At 45.1% G+C, this 24267-nt stretch overlaps 1 protein-coding gene across 1 annotated transcript in view; it reads right to left on the minus strand.

Annotated features, from left to right (window-relative positions):
* LOC115399730 (homeobox protein Meis1) overlaps positions 1-24267 on the minus strand; it is a 74527-nt gene that overhangs the window by 25528 nt on the left and 24732 nt on the right. Inside the window, exon 3 of the mRNA XM_030107271.1 lies at positions 18319-18464. Within this exon, the coding sequence (XP_029963131.1) occupies positions 18319-18464 (146 nt within the window). The remainder of the gene's footprint in view (positions 1-18318; positions 18465-24267) is intronic.

The raw sequence follows: 24267 nt of genomic DNA on the forward strand, positions 1-24267 counted from the left end.
GTCGCACACTCAAAAACCACGCGGCGTAATGAGAGGTAGAAAATGAGATGTGTGCTCGTGCTCATTGGTGCGTAGGTGTCAGTATGCGCCCGTGTGTGTGCCTATCTGAATGTATACTGTATGTATGTGTGAGTGCGTGCACATTCATGTGCGCCCCCCCCCCCCACCCTTCCAATCATTAATGGAATATGAAATCTTGTAATTAATGGCAGCCAAAAAGGCAAGCCAATTAGAAAGTTAAGTGAAGTGGAGAACCAGCTCTGGTAATTAGGCAGCCTCTTACACAAATATATTCGCGTCGACGGCCCCCCTTTCACCCTGCTGCATATGTAATCAGTGAATGGGGAATATGTAACATTAACCCGATGGAATACAGACAAGAGAATGTGAAATGTCTCATCTTTATTGCTGCTGCTTGCTTTTATCCTCTCTGCAGCGGTGCGGTAACGCGACTGCTAAGTTTGCCTTTCTGCTAAAATCCTGTTTTTACTCGGAAAGAGCTACAGGTTCGGAATGTTTGTCAAGTAGAAAATCACGAATGTCTCTGAAATTACACAATACCGCTTCAGTCAGGTATTTAGAGTTTTGAGACTTTTCCAAGTGGCCAAACCCTTTCATGCTTATCGTGCGCACTGCACAAAACTGCAACTAACAAGAAGTTCTCAGAACTCTCACAAATACTGCACAAGCTATATCATTTCTTTAATTCATTGCATATTTTTAACAATTCTATCCCTCCAAAATCTGTAAAACAGTGAACATCCTTATGAAGAAGACACCTACAGTTATTTTTCAAAGCTTCCCAAAACCAATTTCAATTTATTGGTGTTTATTTTCCCCTTTTTGTAAATGATTTCTGGTGGCAGTTGATGTATTTGTTGTTGTCTCCATTATTTTTACTTGTTGTTTTTCTCTTCCTAGCCATCCAGGTCCAGTGCCCTCGCCACAAGAATTTAGAATAAATCAATAAAGACTTCAACAGGAAGACTACATCAGACTCCTCCGTCGCAGAGCAAATCTGTTTTGGCACCATAAAGCACTCATATCTATCACATGGCAGGACTAAGCTGGATAAAAACATTCCATACAATGTGCTTTTACAGTACTAAGAAACTCTCGTTACAAATGTGTGACTTCAGAATTATTAGAATTATTTTGTGTATGGCAGCAAAGCCCTATTTCTCTCTTTTTTGGTGGTTTTTGAAATTAAATAAAAATTAAAATAACATGCAGGTGTGACATATACAAATCAAATGCACAGTTTTACAGACAAAAGCAATTTTCATCAATACCACATTTTGAATAAATTTTATGGAAATCAGCCCATGGTCATAACTTTTTCACTTTGAAGAGACTATTTACTTTACATGAAGTTTTTTTTTCTTTTTCTTTTGCAAATTCAAAGACTGAAACGACACATGCACGCCTGATAAACAACAGTTCACTTGTTGGAAAGACAGGCCGGACCGACTCGGAGCCCAGTGTTTAAATATAAACCGCTGACGGCGCAGCCGCCCGCCCGCTTTCAAGAAAACAGCTGAGAGCCGTTAAAGCCGGGCCACCTGTTTAAATATATAGAATGAATAAATTGGATAAATGTGAACTTGGGGGAGAGTGTTGATTTATATTGGAGTGGGGGGGGGGGTGTATCGCAGATGCACCGGACCTCGTTCGCCGAGGACAATGTGCTGTTCATGACTGAGACAAGACACGGCCTGTGCTGGACGCCATAGGCAGGCCGTAAAACCGGGGGACTCGGAGGGAGGAGAGCCACAGAATGGATTGTTGAAGGGGGCGGCGGTAGCTGGAAAACTATGAATTCTGTGAAATGACATGTACACAACCGCGAAAAAGAAAATGAATTCAAAAGGCGCTTGAAGATGTTGATAAAATAGCAGGCGAATGTTTTCTCAGCTAAATTGAAGTTTAGCACTCATGACTGACAAAATGTTTTATTGTTTTAGTTCAATAAGCCGTCTGTTCTTTTTTAAAATCATGAAAACACACACACACACTCACAAAAAAGCTAACTCGATGTGACTTACATAAGTGAAAAAACACTGAATCGCCATCTCATGTTGTGCAAAGCAGTAATAGGCGACACACTCGACTACTGTCAAACATAAGCAGGATGTCTAAGAAGAGGACACACCCTTGATAGTCAATCAGACGTGCAAAATCGGTGCGGCGCCAGCTTTTTCATTTTTTTCATGACACTTTTTTTCAGTGCATAATGAACAGGATTGTGTTTAATGATGGGACGACCCAGCGGAGACGGCGAGGAGACAGATTTTTTTTTTCCTCCCCAGCCTTCACTTGTCCATGTGATTGGTTGCGGGGGAATGAGAACACAAGGAGGCTAATTTCATGCGCTAAGTTATAATTGCATTGTCGCCTCTGGCCAAATCTGTGTCCACTTTTCCTGCAACCAATTTCTTGTGCTTTCATGTGTGAGCATGTGCACGTATGAACTGTCCGTCCATTCGAATGCTATGGGAGTGTGCATGTGCAAGTGCCCTGATCAGATAGCATCAAAATTAAAATAACTGCTCCATATCTGGGGCGCCACTTCTCTGTCTCTGTGCGTGTGTGTGTGTGTGTGTGTGTGTGCTGAAAATAAAGAAATACTGCTCTTCAGGGTGTGTGTCATCTGATGCTTTGACGTGTTTTACATACAGAAATCACACACGCTCGCCACTGACATATGAATCTCGGCTAATCATGTGGGAAAACATGTCTTTAAAGTCTTTATTCTCAGGAAACAAAGCCGACCGAAAATGAAAGATCAATGTGTCCATTCTACGTGTCGCAGATCTGTGGAACCAGGAGTGTCTGCCTCGTGATATTAGGGGGGCTACGGCCACGCCAGCGGCCACGAAACAGCACAAATACACCCTGTTTCACTGATTCCCTGCCTCCAGCTTCCCAACACACACGCAGACATGCACAAGCAGCCGCACACACAGACACACACGCAATCTCAATCTCACAGAGCAGCACTGAAAGAAAAAAAATGTGCTCGCTGGCAAAAAAATGTGATTCCTTTGACACACGTACTGCCAGCGGGGGCCGTAATAGCGATATTGATTCAAGTACAGAAGGAGGTCCAAAGTTGGCATTCTTTGATTGACTATAGGGATAGCGCACGTCTATTTGGCTGCTCTCTTTTTCATCGGTCGCCACAGCAAGTCACCGAAACTGTAAACCTGGCTGGTTTTTTACACTGGATGCACTGGTCCCATCAGTGTATCTTCCTAAAAGCTCCGTTTCAATAAGCAAATCTGCATTTGTTTACCGGACGTGAGAAGGAGCGTGATCCGTTTCTTCACAAGCCTTCACACACAGAGCTGAGCACAGGAGGAGATCTCCAGTAGGCCAGCGCATCAGGACTGTTTTTCTCCTCCTTCTTTCCCAAACCTCCAAATTAGCTCCTATCTGTCAAAACACTGTGATTTAGCTGCTCGCTCAGCAACAGGTCGTCGTTTTAATATTGTCTGTGAGTGATTCTGCTGCCTTAACGGCCTTTGGCTGTGGTTCAGCGGAGGGAGAGAGAGAGAGAAAAGCGAGAGAGGGAGGACGAGAGTGGAAGGCCTTTAGTGAGAAAAGCAATAACATGTTCTTTAAAAGAGCAGATGGAAAGTTTCTGCGCATCCTTCCCTCCCTTCCCTTTTCCCTCCGCCTATCTTAATGATATGTCTTCTCCAAATATACAACTCCTTTCATGAGAATTTCCACCCTGCTTGCTGCTCTCTGCTGAGCTTGGAGCATGTGGGTGCCAGGAGGTGTGTGTGTGTGTGTGTGTGTGTGTGTATGTGTGTGTGCTTTTGCTTTGCTCTTTTCTTATCAATCTGAGTATGTGCGATTGCGGATGTGTGCGGCGTCTGTGCGAGCGTGCATGCGTGTGTGTCTGTTGTGTCTCGTCCCTTACAGTCAAAAGGTTTTTGCTTTCCAAGAGAATCCGTGCACGATTTGACCATGACTGATCACGAGGGCGTGCTTGTTAGTCATTTGAGCAACTTATGAGTAAGAACGGCGGTGCGTGGCCGGGCGCGCACGCACGACGATGTGCAGATGTGTGTGTGGGTGAGCAAGGGAGCATCAGCAACATCCCCTCCCTGTCTGACCGTCTTCCTCTCTGACCTCCCCAGACAAGAACAAGAGAGGGATAGATAGAAAAAGGAAAGAGAGGAAGAGGGAAGGAGGAGACATGGAAATTGATATCTGGAGCCCCCAGGGCTTAACGCTGAGATAAGAGCATAAATACTCTGTGAGACCCCTCTTTACTCCCCTTGTCCCATGTCTAACCCGGGAGAAAACTATTCTGGGCATGTCGATATAGAAAACTAGTTCACTGTTTGATCAGACTGCAAAAGTAGTCAATAAAAATCCATATATTTTTTCTTTTGTGCAACAAAATTTTGGCAAAGCAGCTTCACCAACAATGCGATGCTACTGTTACAGTAAAGATTCAATTTGTCCAACTGGAAGAATAATCTCGTAATAATTAAATAAATCTTAAAATGAACATGTTCGACGTTGCCTTCCCCGTCCTTGCATTGTTTAGAAGAGAAAAAAAAAATCACTAAAAGCCAGGCTTCTTGACCACTGTGGCGTCGCGGTTAGCACTGGCAGCAAGAAGATCCTCTTTTGTTTAGGATGCTCCATTTCACCATGAGCAGAGGTGTGTTTCAACAATGTCTTTAAGATTATCTTAACTTTATCTTACCACCTCAGTAAAAAAAAATGACTTTTTACTTTCTTTTCTTTGTAATGTTATGCCTGACTGCTATATATTTATGCATATGTGCCCCATGGTGTTCAAACCTTCCTTGTTAACCAACTCAGCGTTCTCTCTTTAGCCATTAGCATTACAGTATTATCACTGCATATATTCTATTTAAAGCCACACTTCCTCAGCTTCTGTGCATCCCATTAAAAAGGCTGGACACGCCACATTAGCTCTAGAAGACTGCGACCATGAAACAGGATGGAGGGAGGAAGACGAGAGAGGAAGATCATATGGTGTCACAACCATGTGATGTCTCTCAAAAAGAGGCCATGACACTGCACAATCTGCGGATAACAGACACGGGCCAGTTGTATTTTCAGCAAGCTTACTTTACCACCAGATGGTCGGGGTCCGCCACGAGGCACAAAGACGCCAGAAAAAGCAATAAATCACTGTAAACAACTTGTTAATGTACAGCAATTTACTTGAGTGGACGTCTCTGTCATCAACAAGATGCTTTGAGTTATTTTGGTCACGAAGAAGCTTAACTGTCCTGATACTAAAACCCCCAATGACCTGAAATACCAAGCAGGTTCAACACCAACGACATTATGCATGGTTATTGACTCGCAGGTGCCAGTTAAGGTAAAAGTGAGCAGCCTTGACTTGGCCGGATCTCTTCCCCTCGCTGTTCCCGGGTCAAATCTCTGTGGAAACTGAGCTGCCCATCAGGAATGCCTGACGGCTAATCCGGGGGCCTTTTTGGCTAGGAGGGCATCGCTCTATCATACCACGCTGTCTCACACTAACACGCGTACTCGCACAGTTACAAACACACAGTTTACTGGAAGTGTGGCCTTGCTCCTGCCAGACGTGTATGAGATTACCTTAAATATTTGGAGAGCAGGCAGATTGTTATGCTAACAACAAATGCCTCAAACCCTGAGCATGAGCAGACTTTAAAACAAGCGCTCCAACCTATAAGCCTGTTGTATCTCACACAACAAGCTTCCAATTTCCAAAAATTTTTTTATTTCATTCAGTGGAACTTTCATCCTGTGTGCGTGCGTGTGTGTGTATGTGTGCGTGTGTGTTCACGCTGCGCTGTGAGAGCTACGCCATTTCAAATTCCTTTCTGTGTAGGTGGCATCGACTGACATCCCTTTGACTTCATTAGGGAGCAGGGACCCAGCAACAAAGCTGGCTCTGGGAGAAAGGAGGGATTAAAGAAAGAAAGAAAAGGGAGTGAGAGTGAACAAAACAACAACAGAAAAAACAAAGCACCGCTAACCTAATTTCCTCTGATTCAGCCTGCTCCAATGAAAAATAACAAAACAGCGCAAAAACAGATCTTCTGAGAGACTCGAAATGAACCAACTAGTGGATGAGAGTTTTAGATTGCCTTCTGCTGCTAACTCTGTGCAAAATAAATGTTTCATTCTTTGGTCTACTCATACAAAAAAAAAATACATTTTGAAAAACTGGAACTGCCTCTTTTATGGTGTTGGTCCACGGTAAACCAGCCCAAAGCTTGTGTGAATAATTCAACACTTTTTTTTAAGGGGGAGGCCTCAATATATGTATCAGGAATTGCAATGGAAGCTCCCTACAAAATGTTCTTTTTTTTCATCTGATCTTGCCGTCTCCTCTGAAGATTAAGAAAATAGAGGGAAAAAACAGCTGTTCTCGGGTTTTTCATTCATTAATGAGCATTTTCCCTCTCAAAAAACAGCTTTTGTTGATTTAAGGAAATCTCACATCGTTCTTGCCTATGGGAATGAGATAAATCTAGTTAGCTGGTAAAGCAAGGGGTGAAAAGTATGTCATTAAAGCTCGAGTACAAAGTGGATTAGACACTGTACTGTATCGCCAGCTTTCTGGCTATGATAATTGATAAGTGCTGTTCACCGCTTTTTTAATACTCCGTACTTACATAAGATAATGAGAGGCAACAGCCACCGCCACAGCCGCTGCTGCAATGTCACAGGGTGTGAACAATGATCTGTGTGCTTTACAGCTGGGTGGGTCTCTCCACTATGTGTATACTGAAGCTTACCGCATGTATGCACATGACAAAGTCTCAAGTCTTAACAAAGTGCTGCATTGTTGTGTTTCATGCAAAATGTACAGGGTGAGGTCCCTTGTTACTTGGAGGAGAGCGTCTTATATCCTGTATGTGTGGTGTGTGCACACTCTCCGGTGGCGTCGAGTATGAGCGAAGGCGTGCTTCATTAGAACTCCCCATTCCGGCTCAGGGGAGGCGAAATTTATTAAGGGGGCCGGATGTTGCACAACACCTGCTGCTGTGCTTCCCTCTGTGCAATAAAGGGAAGGGGGTGCAGCATGCTAGCTGGTGCTAGTGGTAAGCGCTGCTCGTTGGACTGAGGCTGATGAGCTGGGGCTAATTCAAGGGGTGATTATGTAGTTTGCTGGACCACTAAACCTCTTTAAGCCCGTAATTACCGCCTATTTGAGCGAGGGGAGGCACTCCAAAGCAATCGGTACTTGCACCAAGCGGTGCAGAGAACGGCAGCCACAGCTGGAGGTGGGCTGCCTCGGGGCTGCCTGGGAATGAGGGGGTGTGTAAATGGGGAGTAACAGGGATCCACAAAGCCTCATCCCAGTCAGGTACCGCAGAAAGCTGAGAAGAAAACAGTGGGATGCCCCTCCGAGCGCCAGCGTGCTAGCTCCAAGCTACTGTGCTCGGAGCTAGCATTTGAGGAGTGATCTCGAGGCTCAAAAACAAATGTTCTCTTGTTATACACATGTAAAATACATGAATGTCAAATCCAGGTGATAGTATGAAACCCCAAAACTTACAGAGCACAAACAAGCAGACTTTATAACCATAAAGTGTTTTTTTTTTTTTTTTTATAATGGTGAAGAACAGAGCTGGATCCATCATTGTGGTGAAATAAAGGACTTTTTTTTTTAAGACCTGAGTTGATGAAATACAGCAGGGAATCAGTTTCTCAGATTGCACCTCGATCATAGGGGAATCCATTTCATTTCACCTGACTTTCAAGGAAATTTGACTTTACGTAACGCCACTGAAATCTGATCTCTCAGAGGAAGCAATTTGGGGACCACAGAACATTCTAATAACCCTCGCGATATTATTATGTTATTATCATAATTACCCTTTTGCCCCCAACGTTTTAATTAGAAACTCACCGTTGGCCCTCTGGGGGGTGAAAAGAACCTGAATTGGGGGAATGCTGAAACTAGGTGAAGGTATTTCACAATTGCTCCCTTATGCTCTTTGAAGCAGCAAGGCGGAAGGAGGATGCAGTCGATGTTATTGAGAGATGAAGCCTTCACACTCTGCCTCCCTCCTCTGTCTTCCTCTGACATCCTTGTCATTCAAAGTGCACCTACACCCCTCCCTCTTTGCATCCCTCTTCTTCCCAACCTTTTCACCCATCTCCACCTGGCATCCATCTCTCTGTTCTATATTTAGCTTTTTGCTTAACTATTTTGGGATTTTTTTTTCCTCACCTCTTTTCTCCCACCTCCGTTTAAGTCTTCTCTTTACAATTAGCTCTGATCGTTTTCCGTCTTCTCCCTCCTTCCCTCCATTTCCCTCTTCTGCTTTTTTTTTTTTTCTCTCTCTCCTAGTCTACAGCAGCAGAGGGCCTTCTCCATCAGTGCACCGCTTTTACAAATCAATGACTTAATCTGTCGTAACAAACAAGTGAGCAGCACCCTCGGCCCTGTCCACGTCCCCCCACTACGGCTAACGCCGCAAAATAAAGCCTCAGAGAGAAGAAGAGCAGGATTATTAAGGGAAAATGCTGACAAAAATACAGTGTGATTTTTTTTCAAGGAGAGAACATGTTGGAAGCCAGAAATGGAAAGAGGACATAGCCTAAATGCGTTTTGTGGTGTATTTGGACAGAAAGTGATGGAAAGAAATTAAGATAATGACAAGTGAGAAACACAGCAGTATGTGTGCACCGGTGTTGGTTTTCTTCTCCTCTCGCCCTCAGCTCTGTCCGACTCCTCTACCATGAGTTATTGTCTGCCTGCGTTCACCACCTGGTTCACTTGCTATGATTTCCTTCACTCCACTGGACGCACAAATACACACAATGCAGAAAATACACACACGCGCACACACACGCCCAGATACACATTTCTGTGTGTATCACAGATGGGTATACAACACACACAGCTCACCGTCGCCCTCCACGCAGGGCACCCTGGGTCAGCTGGCCACGAGTAAACACACCACCCAGCCGATGGGCATACCTTCCGTGCCACCTGCCTCCAACGCACCATGACTTTTGCAGAGTTTCATGCAGAAAACTTCAATCATGGGATTTTAAGACAAGTAGGTGTAAAATGATGAAGGTATCACAGGACCTCATCTATAAATCATGGGCTTCTCCCCACAGCCTTTGAAACAGCACAAGTGCACCGATATTGCTATGATATCATGGTTCAAGGCCATTAAAATGTAAGGCAATACAGCCGTACATTATAGAAAAATGAAAAGAGAGGGAGTCATGGAAGAAAGGAGGAAAGGCGGAGAGAAGTCAGAGAGGCAGAAGGCATGCATAAAAGATAGGAAACCCTTATGGTTTTTCAGAAAGAAGTGTTTTGTCAGAGTGGGAAACGGAGTGGAGGGGAAAGAGAGAGGGTTCACGCTTGGGAGAGAATACAAGTGGGAGGAACTGAATTGATAAATTAGTTCAGCCAACGCGCAAACTGATTACCACAATGGCAAAGCCACAGCGGCTACGGAGCACACGCATGGAATGAGACACAAAGGCAGGCACACACACTCACTCCACTTTCACAAAAGAGACATGAGGCTGACACTTACAAATAATAGCACAACTGTATATGCAATGGCGCACACACTGCAGATGACTGCATGCGTGCACACACACACACACACACACACACACACGCGCACACACACACAACAAATGTAACTAGGGCAAGCTCCTGCAGTTGCTGTAAGTAAAAGGTATTGAGCTGCTGACTCCAGCCAGAAAATATCCCACAATCCTCTGGATCGCCAAACACAGCCTAATGGATAATGGCTAACAGCTAGCGCTAATGTGATTTCACACTTAGCAGAGTTAATATATCACTGGCTGAACAAAATCATGCTACACACCAAGGCTATGCTAAACTCTGTCTCTTGAAGGGTGGTGAACAATTTCCAGCCAAAGCTTCATTTGAGGAGTCTTGTGCACAAAAAAAAAAGGGTATTTTTGGAGGCTACGCATCGGCTTAGAGTGGGCATGAGACGCTAGCATTGCTAATCTCTTGCTCAGCATTGGACAGAAGCATTTCATCATGCTAACCACAAACTTATGACAATATTTTTCCCCAACTCTTCCACACTTCAACTTGCCACTCACTCACCAATAAATTCCACAGAGATGGTGGGGAACTCCACACCCCTCCCAGCCCGTGACGTCATTGCTGTGGCGCTATGTAAAAGTGTGTGTGCGTGTATATGCGTGTGTGTGCGTGACTTTACATATGAGTGTGTGCAAGCACTGAGAGCGAGGCTCTTCTCTGGATTTGCAAATGATTGTAAACTGATCAGAGGGTACCAAACCAAGAGAATGGTTTCACATATCTGAGTTACTGGGCCCGTATCCACTCACTGGCCTCGCACATGCACATGCACATACACACACACACGCACGCACGCACACACACTTCACATACAGCCGATAATGAAAAATAGAACTAGTGTGAAACACAACTTCAGCATGAAGCCATCAATCATCCTGACATACAACAATGAAACCACACACTCAACTGTTTCATAGTTTCCCAACTATGAAATTATATGAGCGTTAGGGGGAGGGAGAGCAGGAGGACAGGGATGGCAAAGAGAAAGGAGGAGGAGGCGGTAGATGGTAATCATTGAGACAAAGTCAAAAATAATTAAATATTCCCTCACCTTATTCCTTACTCTCATGAAGAAAACAACAACTGGGGCGTCAGCATGACAGAATAAGACTCCTACAGTGAATAACCATGAAAAAGGAAATCCACCCACAATCCTCAGTAAAAAACAAAGTTCCTAAATGTGCAAAATGTGAGAAGATAAATGTGTGCATGAACATGTGGTGTGTGTGACTGTGTGTGCGGCGTGTGTGTGAATTCTTCAGGGGTCATTTCAGATCTCTTGCGACTGGTGATCTCCTCCAGTGCGACTGACCGACCTTGAGGGTCTGTAAAGTTCTCACGTTCTCAAGGAAACACACTGGCGCAACCTTTGACTAAAGCCAGATCAACACGCGCGCACACACACACACTCGATCGTCAGGATCTGCGGCAGACATTATTTTGAAAAGTTCAAAGGTGACATGAATTAAAAGTTAACTGCCCTTGAGGGCTTTTAAACAGCAGAGTAAAACGATACAAGCCGCAGCGAGGAGAGAGTGGCAGAAACGGCTGAAGTGAAGCATTGTCAGAAACATAAAGGGGCTTTATAATAGACCTGACATGGACATTCGCAACCAATTCTTCAGCCCTACTGGGCTGTGAGACAATGACTTGTGGGAACGGCGTGTGAACCATCAAATAACTTCACGTGACCTGTGTTTTGGAAGTATGAACGATGATACGCATACCAATGATAATACGCTTAAATCAATCTCAATCTGAACAAGTGGACCTCTAACAGGCAAATTTTGGAGGGAAATATGTTGAATTTGATTGGAAAAAAAACCCCCAGGTAAATCAATCCATGTCCATCATGAGGTCAGAAAACACAGAGTGAAATTGAAGAAAACGAATAATTCATGTACACAGGATATTTGATTTTCTGGACAAAAAATGATCACAGAGGGTTGGATCACCAAAGCGAGAACTGAGACTTTTGATATTGCCAATATTTCAGCAAATTTCTGAATGGCCAACATGAGCCTTGTGCCAGGCTTCCTCTCATCTACTGTATCCCTCCCTCCATCTGTTCATCTCCTCATCCATCCATCATTCCATCCATCAATCATGACACAGATGGCCTTTCAGGAGTGTGTGTCAAGACTCTGCCCTCGCCATACCATCACCCCCCATCCTCCCTTCCAGCAACACCCCCAGAACCAGACAGAACGCATATACATATACACGCTCACACCTCCCGTCCCCCCACACCTCCGCCAGATGGAACGGTCTCACTATCTCACACTCCCAAGACCCACTATCTACCCTGTTGGCCAAGGAAGGTCATCAGCTTATCAGTTTTTAATAAACACACACAGACACACACACACACACACAAACACACACATGGAAAGCTTGCACATGTCCACCCTGAAATGGTTGCAAAGCTGTGGTGTGTGAGTCGTCGGCCTGTTTGTCTGTGAGGGTCAGTTCACAAAGAGAAGCCCCCAAAAGAGAGCTGTCTGCCTTTGGTCCCTTGGGCCTGTCAAGAGGGATAATTGATGATGTTTTCATTACAAGGTGTGGGGTAATGTGGGGGTTGGGGCACAGTATGTGTGTGCATGCATGTGTGTGTGTGTGTGTGTATGTTGTGGGGGTGGGCAGGTTGACTCAGCTGCCTCCTCTTTGACACCAACCACTCCTGCCATTGGTAGAGACAAGTCATTGCTTCCAAATGCCCTCATACACACACACACACACACAGAAACACACACACACACACACACGGCCCAAAGCCATTTCCATTCCCAGAGATAAAGTTTCTGAAAGCGAATGAAAACGCTGAGAATAAGAATCTAACTTGTTCTCCTGTTTTCCCCGTGCCGCTCTGTCTCGTCACAGTGTCACGCCAGGCCTTTGGCAGATCTGTCCATCTGTCTGACGTCTCTTAGGACCTCTTTGAAATCGTAATGCGGTGGCGCCTAAGATTCAGACTGCCACTTAGATTGAATTAAGAGTTAATCGGAGACACCAGGCCACATAGGCCAATACTTTGCCTCGCAGTATCAAGATGGCCATTGTGTCTTTGTTGTCATTATTATGAATGGACAAATTAAAACACATAAAAAGTCATCTGATGTTCTGCTCCCTTCCTAAAGCCTTTTTGAGGACATTAACAAGGCGTCTTGGTGGCGTGGGCGGACAAGAGGATTTTTCTTTTTTTTTTTTTTTCTTTTTCATGAGAAGCTTCATTTGTACAACTTGGACAAATTAATCAACATTAATCACTGGATCTCTGTGGTCGGAGATAAGAAAACAGCATGTAATGCACTGCTGTAAATTCAGTTATTCTGTAGCAGTTGTCAAACCGCGTCGCCTGCGTTGCTTTAAACTACGCTCGTCATTGTAACTGTAATCAGGGCAGACTTCAGTTGTGTGAGGGCCGACAGAACCAGGGGATGAAACGCCTCCCAGACCGGGCTGCCTCGGTGGGTCAGGGCTGCACCGGGTGACCAGGGTGCTGACACATCCAGGTTGCGGCAACAAACAGAAGAATAATGGCATCTGAAGCAATGGTGAACTTTGACCTCAAAGTTTTGTTGTTGTTTTTATTTTAAACCCCTTGCATTGTGACATTTGGACAGGATTCAGAGCGCCTGGATTTTGTTCCCTGAACAGAGAAGCTAAGGAACTGAGGGACTGAGGGACTGCCTACCTGTCCAGGGTTGCTGGACAGGCATAGCGAGGTATCGCTTCCAAAAAAGATCCAATAAGAAATCCGAAGACAAATCCTCCGTCCTGTTGAGTTCAAACGAGCACAACATTTGCAAGATGCAGGAAAAGTTGTGCTACTAATGAGCCCTGCGCCCATCCATGCATCCATCTATGCATCCATCCATCACCTCCTCCCACCTTCTTCCCCTCGGCTCACCTGGTCTAGATTCCTCCACCACCCAGGGCCCACAGCAGCGAGACTCCTGGCCTCCTCTGCCAGCGCAGAAATGAATTATATCGCTTTTCACACCTGTTTCTGCTCAAGCCCCCACTGCACGCTGCTGTGTTGAAGCAAAAAAAAAAAAAAAGAAAGAAAAAAAAAAAGAAAAACATCTCCAGGAGGGAGGAACAGCGCTCCCCCAGCTCAGCTACATCTGCGTACGCAAGCGGTTAAATTAGACTCTAATTGTATTAACGGCGGATTATGCTTCCAGTGGATTTTTTATACTCTCTCTCTCTGTGAATTTTACACATTTTAAAGGGAGAAGAGGGGGAGGGAGGGGGTAAGCTGCTCATTGAGGGTTTGCGGGTTGGCTTCTTTTATGAGCTGCGATCACGGCTGCCCCTCGTTACACTGCATCTGTGTACAAATAGGAGGGGAGGAGAGCCAGAATGGGAGAGTGTTAGTGATAATGTGTATGAGAGTGTGTGTGTCCCAGTCCGTGAATATACCAATGCTAACACTTCAAATGCCAAACCCCATGCCCTTCCTTTCCACACACACACACACACTCGTCAGCAAAGCAACAATCTAAATGGGAATACGGGCCGTGTGTCTAGTGGGGAAGCGGGGGGTGAATTCCATCTAATTACTCCATCACATAATTTCACAAATTGCCTTTTCATAGGGGAGTGGAGAGCAGAGCACAGGGCACGTTGGGGATTTGAGGCCTGAGCTTTCATTTACTACTCATTTCTTGTTAAATTAAACAAGAAAATACCATTTGCGAGGAGGGGCGGTGCAGGAGGGAGGCTGAATTTCAAGTACACAATGGGAAGGATGAAGGAAGTCGTGATTGGACAGCAGCTATTTATTCATCACAGGATTTGTCTCTCTGGTCATAACATAAAGAGAAGTAGCTCAGCCAGTTATGCAGAATCAAATTGATTCCATGATTGAAATTATTTTGTTAAACACAGATTACGGTTATTTCCAGGGAACCACTACGAGCGCACTTCAGAGAAGCGTCTACACTCGAAACACTCGCAGGAGCTGAGCGGCATTTCGAATGAGAGGAAAAACAGATTTCTCCTTACAAATCCTCCATTCAGTTGACCAACTGACAACTCGAGGTGGCGACATGTGTTTAATTAAGGACATCAAATGAAAACAAACATGAATAAGGAATGAGGACATGAGTGGAAAAGCCCTCCCTTCTCGCCTTTATTTTGGTGCCCTACCAAGTTTACAGCTGCATGCGAAGCTGGCAGGGAACTGGATGGTTCGGCCATTGGTGACAGGCGGTAAACGCTAATGTTTTGTCGTCGCTCCAAGTCAACGCAGCCAAATTCGTTCGATGAACTTGTCCCACAAGCGTTGTCAACAACATATGAGCTCACAGGGTGTGTTGGAGAGGACTCAGCGAGCTGCAACTGTTGTCATCGTCACTTAGTCTGTCGCTCTACCCATCACACGACAGAGAGGAGTCGTCTTCCAGCCAACCTCCCACTGCGAACACCTAACGCGCCACTGAAACACAAGACTTTTGACCCGTGTGATGACATTACAGAACCACAGCATTAAAAAAATGATATTTTTTGTTGCTTTAAAATGGGGGAGTCAAACTAATCTTTCAGATCAACCAATTTTGATCCTAAATGGGCTTGATCGTATGAATTATGTTTTTGGATTACTCCAAATTTACAATCACAAAGTCAGAGCGTACTGCTTGATGGGCTGGTTTTGGTCTGCGGGCCACATGTTTGACACCTCTGCTATGAAAAGTTTTCCATTTATTTCCCCTAAACAAGACAGGACATTAGCATCCTTGATGGATACGTGAGAAGAGATGCAGAATTGGCTTCAAAAGAATAATAATTTCAAATGAAAAACAGCTGTATAAATGCCACCTACCACCTACCCTGCTGGTGCACTCACAGCCCCAGTCTGCCACCCACCTTCCCCTTCCACGTCGGTACAATAGGAACTCCCCTGAGGGTCCAAGTGTGGGGGTGAACCACCGAAAATACACTCAGGTTGGGTATCTGAACTTCTACAGTATTCTGTCTATGCCGTGTCTGTCGCAGTGTAAAAAAAATACTTTCAAATTTATTATCCTTTAGGAACAAACAAACCATGACTCACTAGTTCAGCCTTGAATATTTTGAGTATGTGCGTCTGCGTGTGCGTGCATGAATAACCGTGTCCCTAATTGGCATTGTGTCTATCTCTAAGAGCCCAGACCCACATCCTCCATCCCTCTGCGAAACAAAGACCGAGCAGCTGACGACGCTGTGCGGATGAGCCTGGATCAGCTGTCTGCGCTGGAACCAGCAGAGACAGCGAGGCAGACTACCACCGTAAGAGATACTGTAAATGTTTTGGCATTTGAGGTGCCATGTGTAGCATTCATAAACACCGGCATAAGGTGATTAAATTAATGGTGACAGTGGAGAATGATTCGTGTAAGCAAATAAGACCACAGCAGGCCTTTATCTGACACCGGTGGTATTATTCATGCTGGTGTTTCTCAAAATGAAACCCACATTTTTGATAAACAAAGGCGATGTTGCACCCCTCTGCCTGGGTTTCCTTTCTGTTTGGCTTCACTGAAAGGGATTAACAAATTGGAAATGATTTCCCATCAACCCTGCAGTTTACACTGAAAGAGCAGCAGCGTTTTTTCTCCCTTGTGCCATAAAGCCACGGCTCCTCAGAGAGAGAAAGGCTGAGGGATCCTCCGTCTCAACATCTCCACCTCCTTACCTTCTTCTCCTCACCTTTGCTCCCCTGGCACTCACTTCTATCCTTCCCACTGCTGGAGATCTAGCAGTGTGGAAGCCTCCCATAAGCCCAGCTCATGGTGTAATATGACACAGGAGGTGTTTTGCTATGTGTTCCACTCGGTACGTATGTGTGTGTGGAGCTGTATTCCCACAGACAGGATGTGCATATGTTTCAAACACCTTTCCTCTGTGGCCCCCGAAGGTTTTGGGGAGTTGCTGGAGTCCAGACCAATGTGAACATGTGATGATGTGTGTGAAAGGCGATGGAGAACCAGAGGATGATGATAGGAGAAAACTAAGAGGAATCCCAAAATCAAAGAAGATACAGGCACATTGCATATCATCAAAGACAGGCAACAACTGACCAAAAAAGTCGAGTCCATGAAAAGATCTTTAATCCAACTCCAAAATCACTTTTTTTGCAGCATCCTCCCTGCTGGATTCTGCAATTCAGACCAACACCCACTCAGACTGGATCGTGTTCTGTTCTCCAGACAAAGTCAGGAGCTGCATGACGCAAGGCCCCCTTTTTTTCTTTTAGCACAGCTTCAGATCATAATTAAGGAATGAACTGGAATGCATACTGTAACAGCTTGATCACTCTCAGCAATAATTAAAGTGGTTCTCACATGGACTCATTCTGTAATTTACTTTTTCCTTTGTTCTGTGATTTTTCTTATAATGTTTTAAGAAGGGAAGTACTTGATTTTCTTTCAGATCATACACACTTCGTACGACTGTTGTGTGATAGCGAGGGGGGGGTGTGTGGGTTGAGTAAGGATGGGGTCTTTCTGTGTGGATTTAGCATGTTTTTCCTTTGCTGGTTGGGATTTTTCTGGGTACCACAGTTTCCGCCAACAATCTATAATCATGTGGAGGTAATTGGTTTATCTCATGAGCGTGAACATCAGTGTGTGTGGTTGTTTGTAGCTAGAAGGACTGCTGTCCTGTTCAGTGTACCCTGCTGTCACCCATGAGCTGAATATCTGATATCTGTTGATTTAAGTCCATTGGACATTCATTGAAAAACAATTCTGGCATTGTGGCACTGTTTTTTAGAAACAGGTCAGGTAATTTTTAAGTATCCAAGAAGATTTTCGGGTTTATCAAGAATGAATGGGACCGCAGAGCATATTAATAATGAAAGACTTCATTGGAAAACCTACTGCATCGGTTTTGAAGTCATGGGTCAGTTTTGAACGCTGGGTCATGTTCTCAGATCCAGTCACACAAAAAGCGCGCCGTCATTCTGAGTCAGTGACCCTGTAATGGAACAACTGGAGGAAATCTTTATTTTAATCTGAAAAAAGACATTTAAATTTAACTCTGCCATTCATTTTTCTGGTTGATCAAGGGATGTTTCTGTTGTCTGAAGTTAAATGTTGCTCATGAATCTATTCAGTTTGAACTACGGTGGTTTGTTAGCTCCCACTTCAGTGGTTGTGTTGCTACATCACAGTGAGCAGCTTTCCTGCTCTCTGCTACGACTGAAAAGGAGTCAAACTAAACCACGAGGCTCCACAGCATCCCAGGCATCTCTTAAATAATAACAGATTTGTTCTTATTAAGGTTCATCTATGGATGTGCAGTTATGGCCAGGGGCGTCTCTCATTGGCTTCAACCTTACTCAGTTTCAGCAGATGAGGAGCAAGAACACAGGCGGCTGAAATCGCCGGCAGATTACACAGGCCTGTGTCTTTGAAGTGTTCACCATGCGGACGGGGATACACGGCGAAGACGAGGGGGGAGGCGGAGGGGGCGCCGCTGGTGTGTATGTGAGTACATACGACTGTTTCTGAGGGTGTGTGCGCACGCCAACGTGTTTCTTTGAGTAGCGTACAAATGTATTTGTGTCGAACGAAAAAGAAGCCGGTTTGGAAAAGTCTGCGCATCTGTGCATGAGAAGCAGAGTGAAGATGGCAAAAGATGGCCCATGGCCGCGAGGTGGAAGCTCAGTGTGAGCACGTGACACGAAAACCAATAGAGCGCCGGCGTAGTTTGTCCGAACTCACTGTTAGGTGCTGGAAGAGCCACGCTCTCATGATGTTGGTGGCCACCTTTGGGAAAATCCCTCTCTTCTTGTTGCGTTTCTTTTCTTTATCCGGGTCATCGTCGTCCCCTGTGCTCGGCGAAGCCACGCTGTTGTCCAGGCCATCACCTGTCACATGACAAGAAACAGGAAGAGACAGCACGGATCAGACAAACAGTTTGTTTACTTCCTGCATTTGCTGCGCCTCCGCGTTCAAAGGGAATAAATACGATTTCGAAGGAATTCTGGAGGGCTTTGTATGCACAGACGGAGGGGTATAGAGACACAACAATGCCAAGCAGAGAATGGCTGGAAAACAGCACCTCATAAATGCATTCATTTTTAATACATTTATAAATAACCCTGCCTTTCATTTTTCTCCCCCCGTCACTTGAAAACACAGCAAGCGCTTGCATCTTTCTGCGGAAAAGAGAGTGCGAAGGGGAGCACAAAGGACTTGTAAGGTCGCATTTCCCCACTCTCCCATCCAAGCCCGCGCAGAATTGAAAATGACAGAGAGATTTAGTCTTTATTATCCTGAGGGGAAAATAGTTATTGAAGCGTCGCCCCAGCGCATTCTGCCATTTTACCTGAGGTGGAAAGAGTAACACAGCACTACAAAAGGCAAGGTTGCGAGGAGGGGGAAGGCGGAAAATAAAAGCAAAATAGGTGGGAAAAAAAAAGGGAAGTCAGAAGCACAAACAGCCCTAACAAAGCTAGCTGCTTTTCATAACAATAGCGTCATGGATGCTTACAGCAACCTGTAGGGCTTCGATAAGACTCTATTAAGGCCAGTTAACCTCACCTAAGGGGAACACCGAGACAGCTCAGTGTATTCGAGCGCTGAGAGAAGAAGTGAAAGGACGGCGCTCCGTGGGCCTTTTTTCTGCATTCAGGCTCAATAACATGAAACCACACACACGCACACACACAGACACACACACACACACCACACATATGCAAAACCACCCAATTACTGTATGTTTTCTGTACAGCTCCAGTGGAGAGAAAGAGTCTATTTCCATCTGTGGCTGTGAAAAGCCTAATTGTTATTATCATTATTCAAAAATGAGAGCCACTCTCAATGAAGATGATGATCATAAAAGAAACATGAGGCGACGTAAACAAGTGGCGCCCACACCGTTGGAAATTTCATCTGCACATGACTGACTTTTGTCCCGTGTTGCCTCTTTCGACTGGAAGTGAGGGGAAGTGAAGACGGGGGAAAAAACACTGAGGCAGTGCGCAGAATTGGATCCAGTTATTTATTGATTACACACAAAGCACTTCTAAAGCTTCTCGGTCTATTCACTACGGCAGAAGCGGATAACTGCACTGAAGCAGGCCCGCGCTCCACTAACTTGCAGAGGGCGACACCCAGCACCTAGCTAAACCCTAAGCCCCGATTTATCGATAATTAATGGGGATGTTGGCGCTAATCCGGTTGGAGATGACTTTTTTCCAGCCTGCCACATCAATGGAATAATCAAGGGCCTAAAACCCAGGCCTTTGCTCCCCATTACCTCAGGCAAAAGAATTCCTGAAAGCATGCCTGGAGGGCACCTGAATTATATACACCATTAGGAGAGAGAGGCTCTCAACGATCCATACGAAACAACACTCTTGGCTAGCTCTCGCTCGCTCGCTCTCTCTCCGACTGTTCTGGCAGAAGGAGATACATATGCACACATATTGAAGGCTTTTTAATGAACCTCATGAGGAAGTAGAGGTGATGCTATTGCAAGTGGGGGAGGGAAAGAAAAAAAAAAAAACAAGACCCAGCTCTTCATCGATGGTGTGATACTGATGCAAAACGCCACCCACTGTACATTGATAATGCACATGCACCAGCAGGGATGCAGAGAGGATTGAGCTAATGTAGCATCTCCAAAAGGTAAATGGGTGGATTAAAGGAATCAAATTAAACACTTTACAGTTTTGAGGACAGTAACCTCTTACACTCAATATGGTGTTTTTATCATTTTCCCACAGATTCATGCGGAGAGTATTTATCTGATTATTACCTGAAGGACTTGTTTATAAGGCATAGAGAGTTCACACACTTTCAGGTTCAGTGCTTGTACAATCAATGTAGAGTCATGTAAACAAAAATAAAGCTGCAAATAATCACATTTGACAGAAACAATTAGTCAGTCCCAGTTTTTACTTAATCATTAATCAATTGCAGTCATTGAAAACCTGATCAATCCATTGATTTCCTCCTAACCATTGCAGCAGTACAGTCACAAGCACATACACACATAATGTGCACCATTCAGTCAGCTTCTCAGCCCGTCTGCTCTAAAACACACTCACATACCGAGCTTCAGTTACATCATTAGCCTGGGACAAATGCAGCCGGAGCTTAACAAGTGAGTTTTTTTTTTTTTTTTTTTTCCTTCCTACTGTTTCGGGGCTACAATTCACCCACCCTTCTGTCTCTCTCCTCCTCTCTCCATCTCTCCGCCTGGCGGAAAAGAGGGGTGAGCCGAGCCGAGGCCCTGTAATCTAAGACCAGATTTTCATTGGAAGCAAATGCTTTCAATCCGTTGTAAAGACCGGCTCATGTTCAGCAAAGCCTACAATAACAAACCTAGGGGCTTGTCCCATGCGAGTTGGGAAAACAGAAGCGAACGGCCGGAGTACCAGCTCAGAGTGTGAGCGAGCGAGCGAGCGAGGGAGTGAGCGAGCGAGCACGCACGCAAGTGAGCAAGTGGGAGAGAGTCAGTGAGCAGACAAGCTCAGGGATGAGGTGAGATATCATGAGAAGCATGAAGAGAAGGGGAAACAGGGGAGTATACAACAAGAGGGTCGGGGAAGCACAAAAGTAATGGAAAAAAAAAAAAAGGTCCATGCTCATGAGAAACTGCAGTGTGCTGCTTATAATTACTTGCTACCATTTCTGTCACCCTGTACCGAGACTGAAGTCAGACAGGGAAACATTAACACCTCCCAATATTCCTTTCTCTCCCCTCCCCTATACTTCCAAGCCTGACCTGTAGACTCTTGCTCTACAAAGGAGAGAAGGGGGGGGGAAGGAAGGAGGAGGGCTGGAGAAGGGCCATCAATTTTATTGGCATTTCCATTTTCAGTGCAATTTGATACCAATCACTTCTACAAGGTCTGGGGCTAATTTCTGATTTTCCCTAACCCCGTAAGTGATGGGAGGAGGGGAGAGTGGGAGGTAAGGGGGAGAGAGAAGGGAAAGGCTGGCAACGAGGAGGGGTGAAGCAGAAAAGGTGCTGAAGCTGTGTCTGCCAGACATGTTGTGGAAATGTCATTGATGTTACCACAGCGCATCAGAGAGAGAGAGAGAGAGAGAGAGAGAGAGAGAGACAGAGAGACAGAGAGAGAGAGAGAGAGAGAGAGAGAGAGAGAGAGAATACGACAAGAAGAAATATAGAAAATATAGAAAATATAGATAGTGAAGAAACGTGAGAAAAGGGAGAGGTACAGTGGATTATTCGGTGAGCAAAATAGAGAAAGCTGAAACTGACAGATGCAATGAAGAAGGAGAAAATAATAGGGAGGAAGGGGGAAGAGATGCTGTTGCACACTGGAGTTAATCAGCTGAAAAAGATCAAGCACACAAGAGTCAGTTGCTTTAATGCAGATATTTTAGGCTTTGGAGGTCATGTTATTTGACACCTTTACAGAAAGGCTCTGTCACAATGTGGTAAAACACTCACTATGTTCTGTTTCTGTGCAGCCAGAGCGTTGTGTTATCTTGGACATGTAGTGCAGATAATTTGAGGTCTGGAAAGTTTTCTGTTCCTAGTTTTCTACAATGGTCAAAGAGATTTCAACTATGTCGGCCAAACAGGACAACTTTTTGCTTGTCAAGTAATGTTGACTGTCTGTACTTAATGCGAGACACAAACAGGGCAACGTGAGGAGATACAGCAATGTCAAAAACTGGCTAATCGGACATGATGTGATGAATGTCGAAAGGCATAATAGAACGTGTTGTGTCTGATGTTTTGATGTGCATGATCCAACACTGGCTGTACATCATAAATAGATGCTAATATTCTGATACTCTACTTTATCGTCATGAAAGTAGGAACTTAAGTGACTTGATAGCCTGTTACTCCGCCAATAAGCCTTTGAGTCGGTCACTCAAGCAGAGGTCCAGCGTGTTATTCATTCAACCAGTAAACTATTTTGTCAGCCAGTTAGCCTATGAAGCCGCCAAGACAGTCAGCTATCGAGAAAAGAGAAGTAAAGTCAGTCAGTCAAAGCGCGAGCTTGTCAGTCAGGTGCTTAGCCAGACAGTCAATCAGTCAGTCAGAAATGTAGCCAGGCAGATAGCAAGCCCCCTCATTCAATGGCCCAGCCAGTCGCTCTCCATACACAGGCTGCCAGCCTTATTAAGAGCATCAGCAGGCTGCAACCCCAGGCTGCATGCATACAGCGAGGGGGAGCTAAGCTAGCAAGCTCCAGCGTCCCCACAAGGAAAAGCCACAGGCACAACTCTGGGCCTGGCCAACTGATCAGCCATGACAATATCTTTGCAAGTAGTTCCAGGAGGGGCTGGAAGGACGAGGAGCGTTGAATCAATGCAGGACAGTGGGGGTGCATGTTTGTCAGCGAGGAATGTATGCATGCATGGATGTGCATTGGTCTGTATGTGTGCGTCTCTCTCTCTCTCTCTCTCTGTCTGTCTGTCTCTCTCTCTCTGGCTTTCTTTATGCGTGTGTGTTTCCAGCCACAGAAGGTCTGTGTTTATGCACGCGCCGGTGTGTGAATGTGAGCGCAGGCGCGCGCATGTGTGTGGCAATTAGGAGCAGGCCACTGACTGGAAGGAGCCAGGGGCAGTTGAAATGCCCCGGGGCCAACCAAGGGAAGGAATATTTTATCAGTCCCCTCGCACGCTGGATACACAAATACACACTTGCACACAAACACACAGGGGCACAGGCACACACACACTTTGAGCAAACCGATAATGACGTCGAAATTAGGTTAGCTTTCTTCATGCATTTCCATGAGCTTCGTTAGCATTAGCTAAACAGACACTTCAGTGCTCATTCAGCTTCGATGGATTTCGCATAAGCCTTTCTGCCACTTCATGTTTCATTCTTACATTTCCTCTTCCTTCTTCATTACTTTTTCTCTCTGTGTGCTGGACTGTGGGTGAGAGTGGAGGGTATTTGCACAGGACTGGGGATGGGAGAGCGAGCCATTGTTCTATTTTTTCACTGAAAGCTTAAAACATTGGAAATAACATCAAAAGTGCTTTTCTGATTAAATGTGGCCGAAAGGTGAAAATCGCGCGCTATCATCGATATGCTCAGCCCTTCTTCTCCTCCTTGCGATGTGCCTTTGTCACTTCTCTACCTCTCTCTGTCTTAAGGCATACCCTGGCATTATCAAGCAGTATCTAGGCTAATCTGTTATGGTCTGCTTATAAACCATCGCCCAGCACAAGACACACACTGGCACTACCTGCCCCCCTGTGCTTAGGCACACACGCTATTACGAGGTGTCAGCCATTTTTCTGCTGCCTGGCAAATTAACATACACAGATTCACCAGTCATTCATCTGCGAGCAGTGATCTTGTCAGACCCGTCGCTTCAAGCACTATGCCAGAGAATTATGACATTTAGCTTTCTAATAATTTTTCCCTTCATCGAAGCACTGCCGAGATGAGAAATAAGGGTTATGAATATTAGCTTTGTGCCAGATGTCAAGAGTGAGATCCTGTGTGAGGAATCATTCACAGATGGCTAAGCGTTTTTGGAGGATACAGCGAGATGCTTTTGCGAGATTTTATAGGCTGTGGATGGACGGAGAGGAAGAGGAATGCACACAGGTCTTTTGAGCTTGTGACAGTGCATTTAGCGTAAAAGGCTGTTGTAAGAGAGAAAGAGAGAGAGAAAGAGAGAGAGAGAGAGAGACAAAGTGTGCGTTTCACTGCACGAGTGCGAG

The sequence above is a fragment of the Salarias fasciatus genome, chromosome 13 (genome assembly GCF_902148845.1).
Source record: "Salarias fasciatus chromosome 13, fSalaFa1.1, whole genome shotgun sequence".
Classification (NCBI taxonomy): domain Eukaryota; kingdom Metazoa; phylum Chordata; class Actinopteri; order Blenniiformes; family Blenniidae; genus Salarias; species Salarias fasciatus.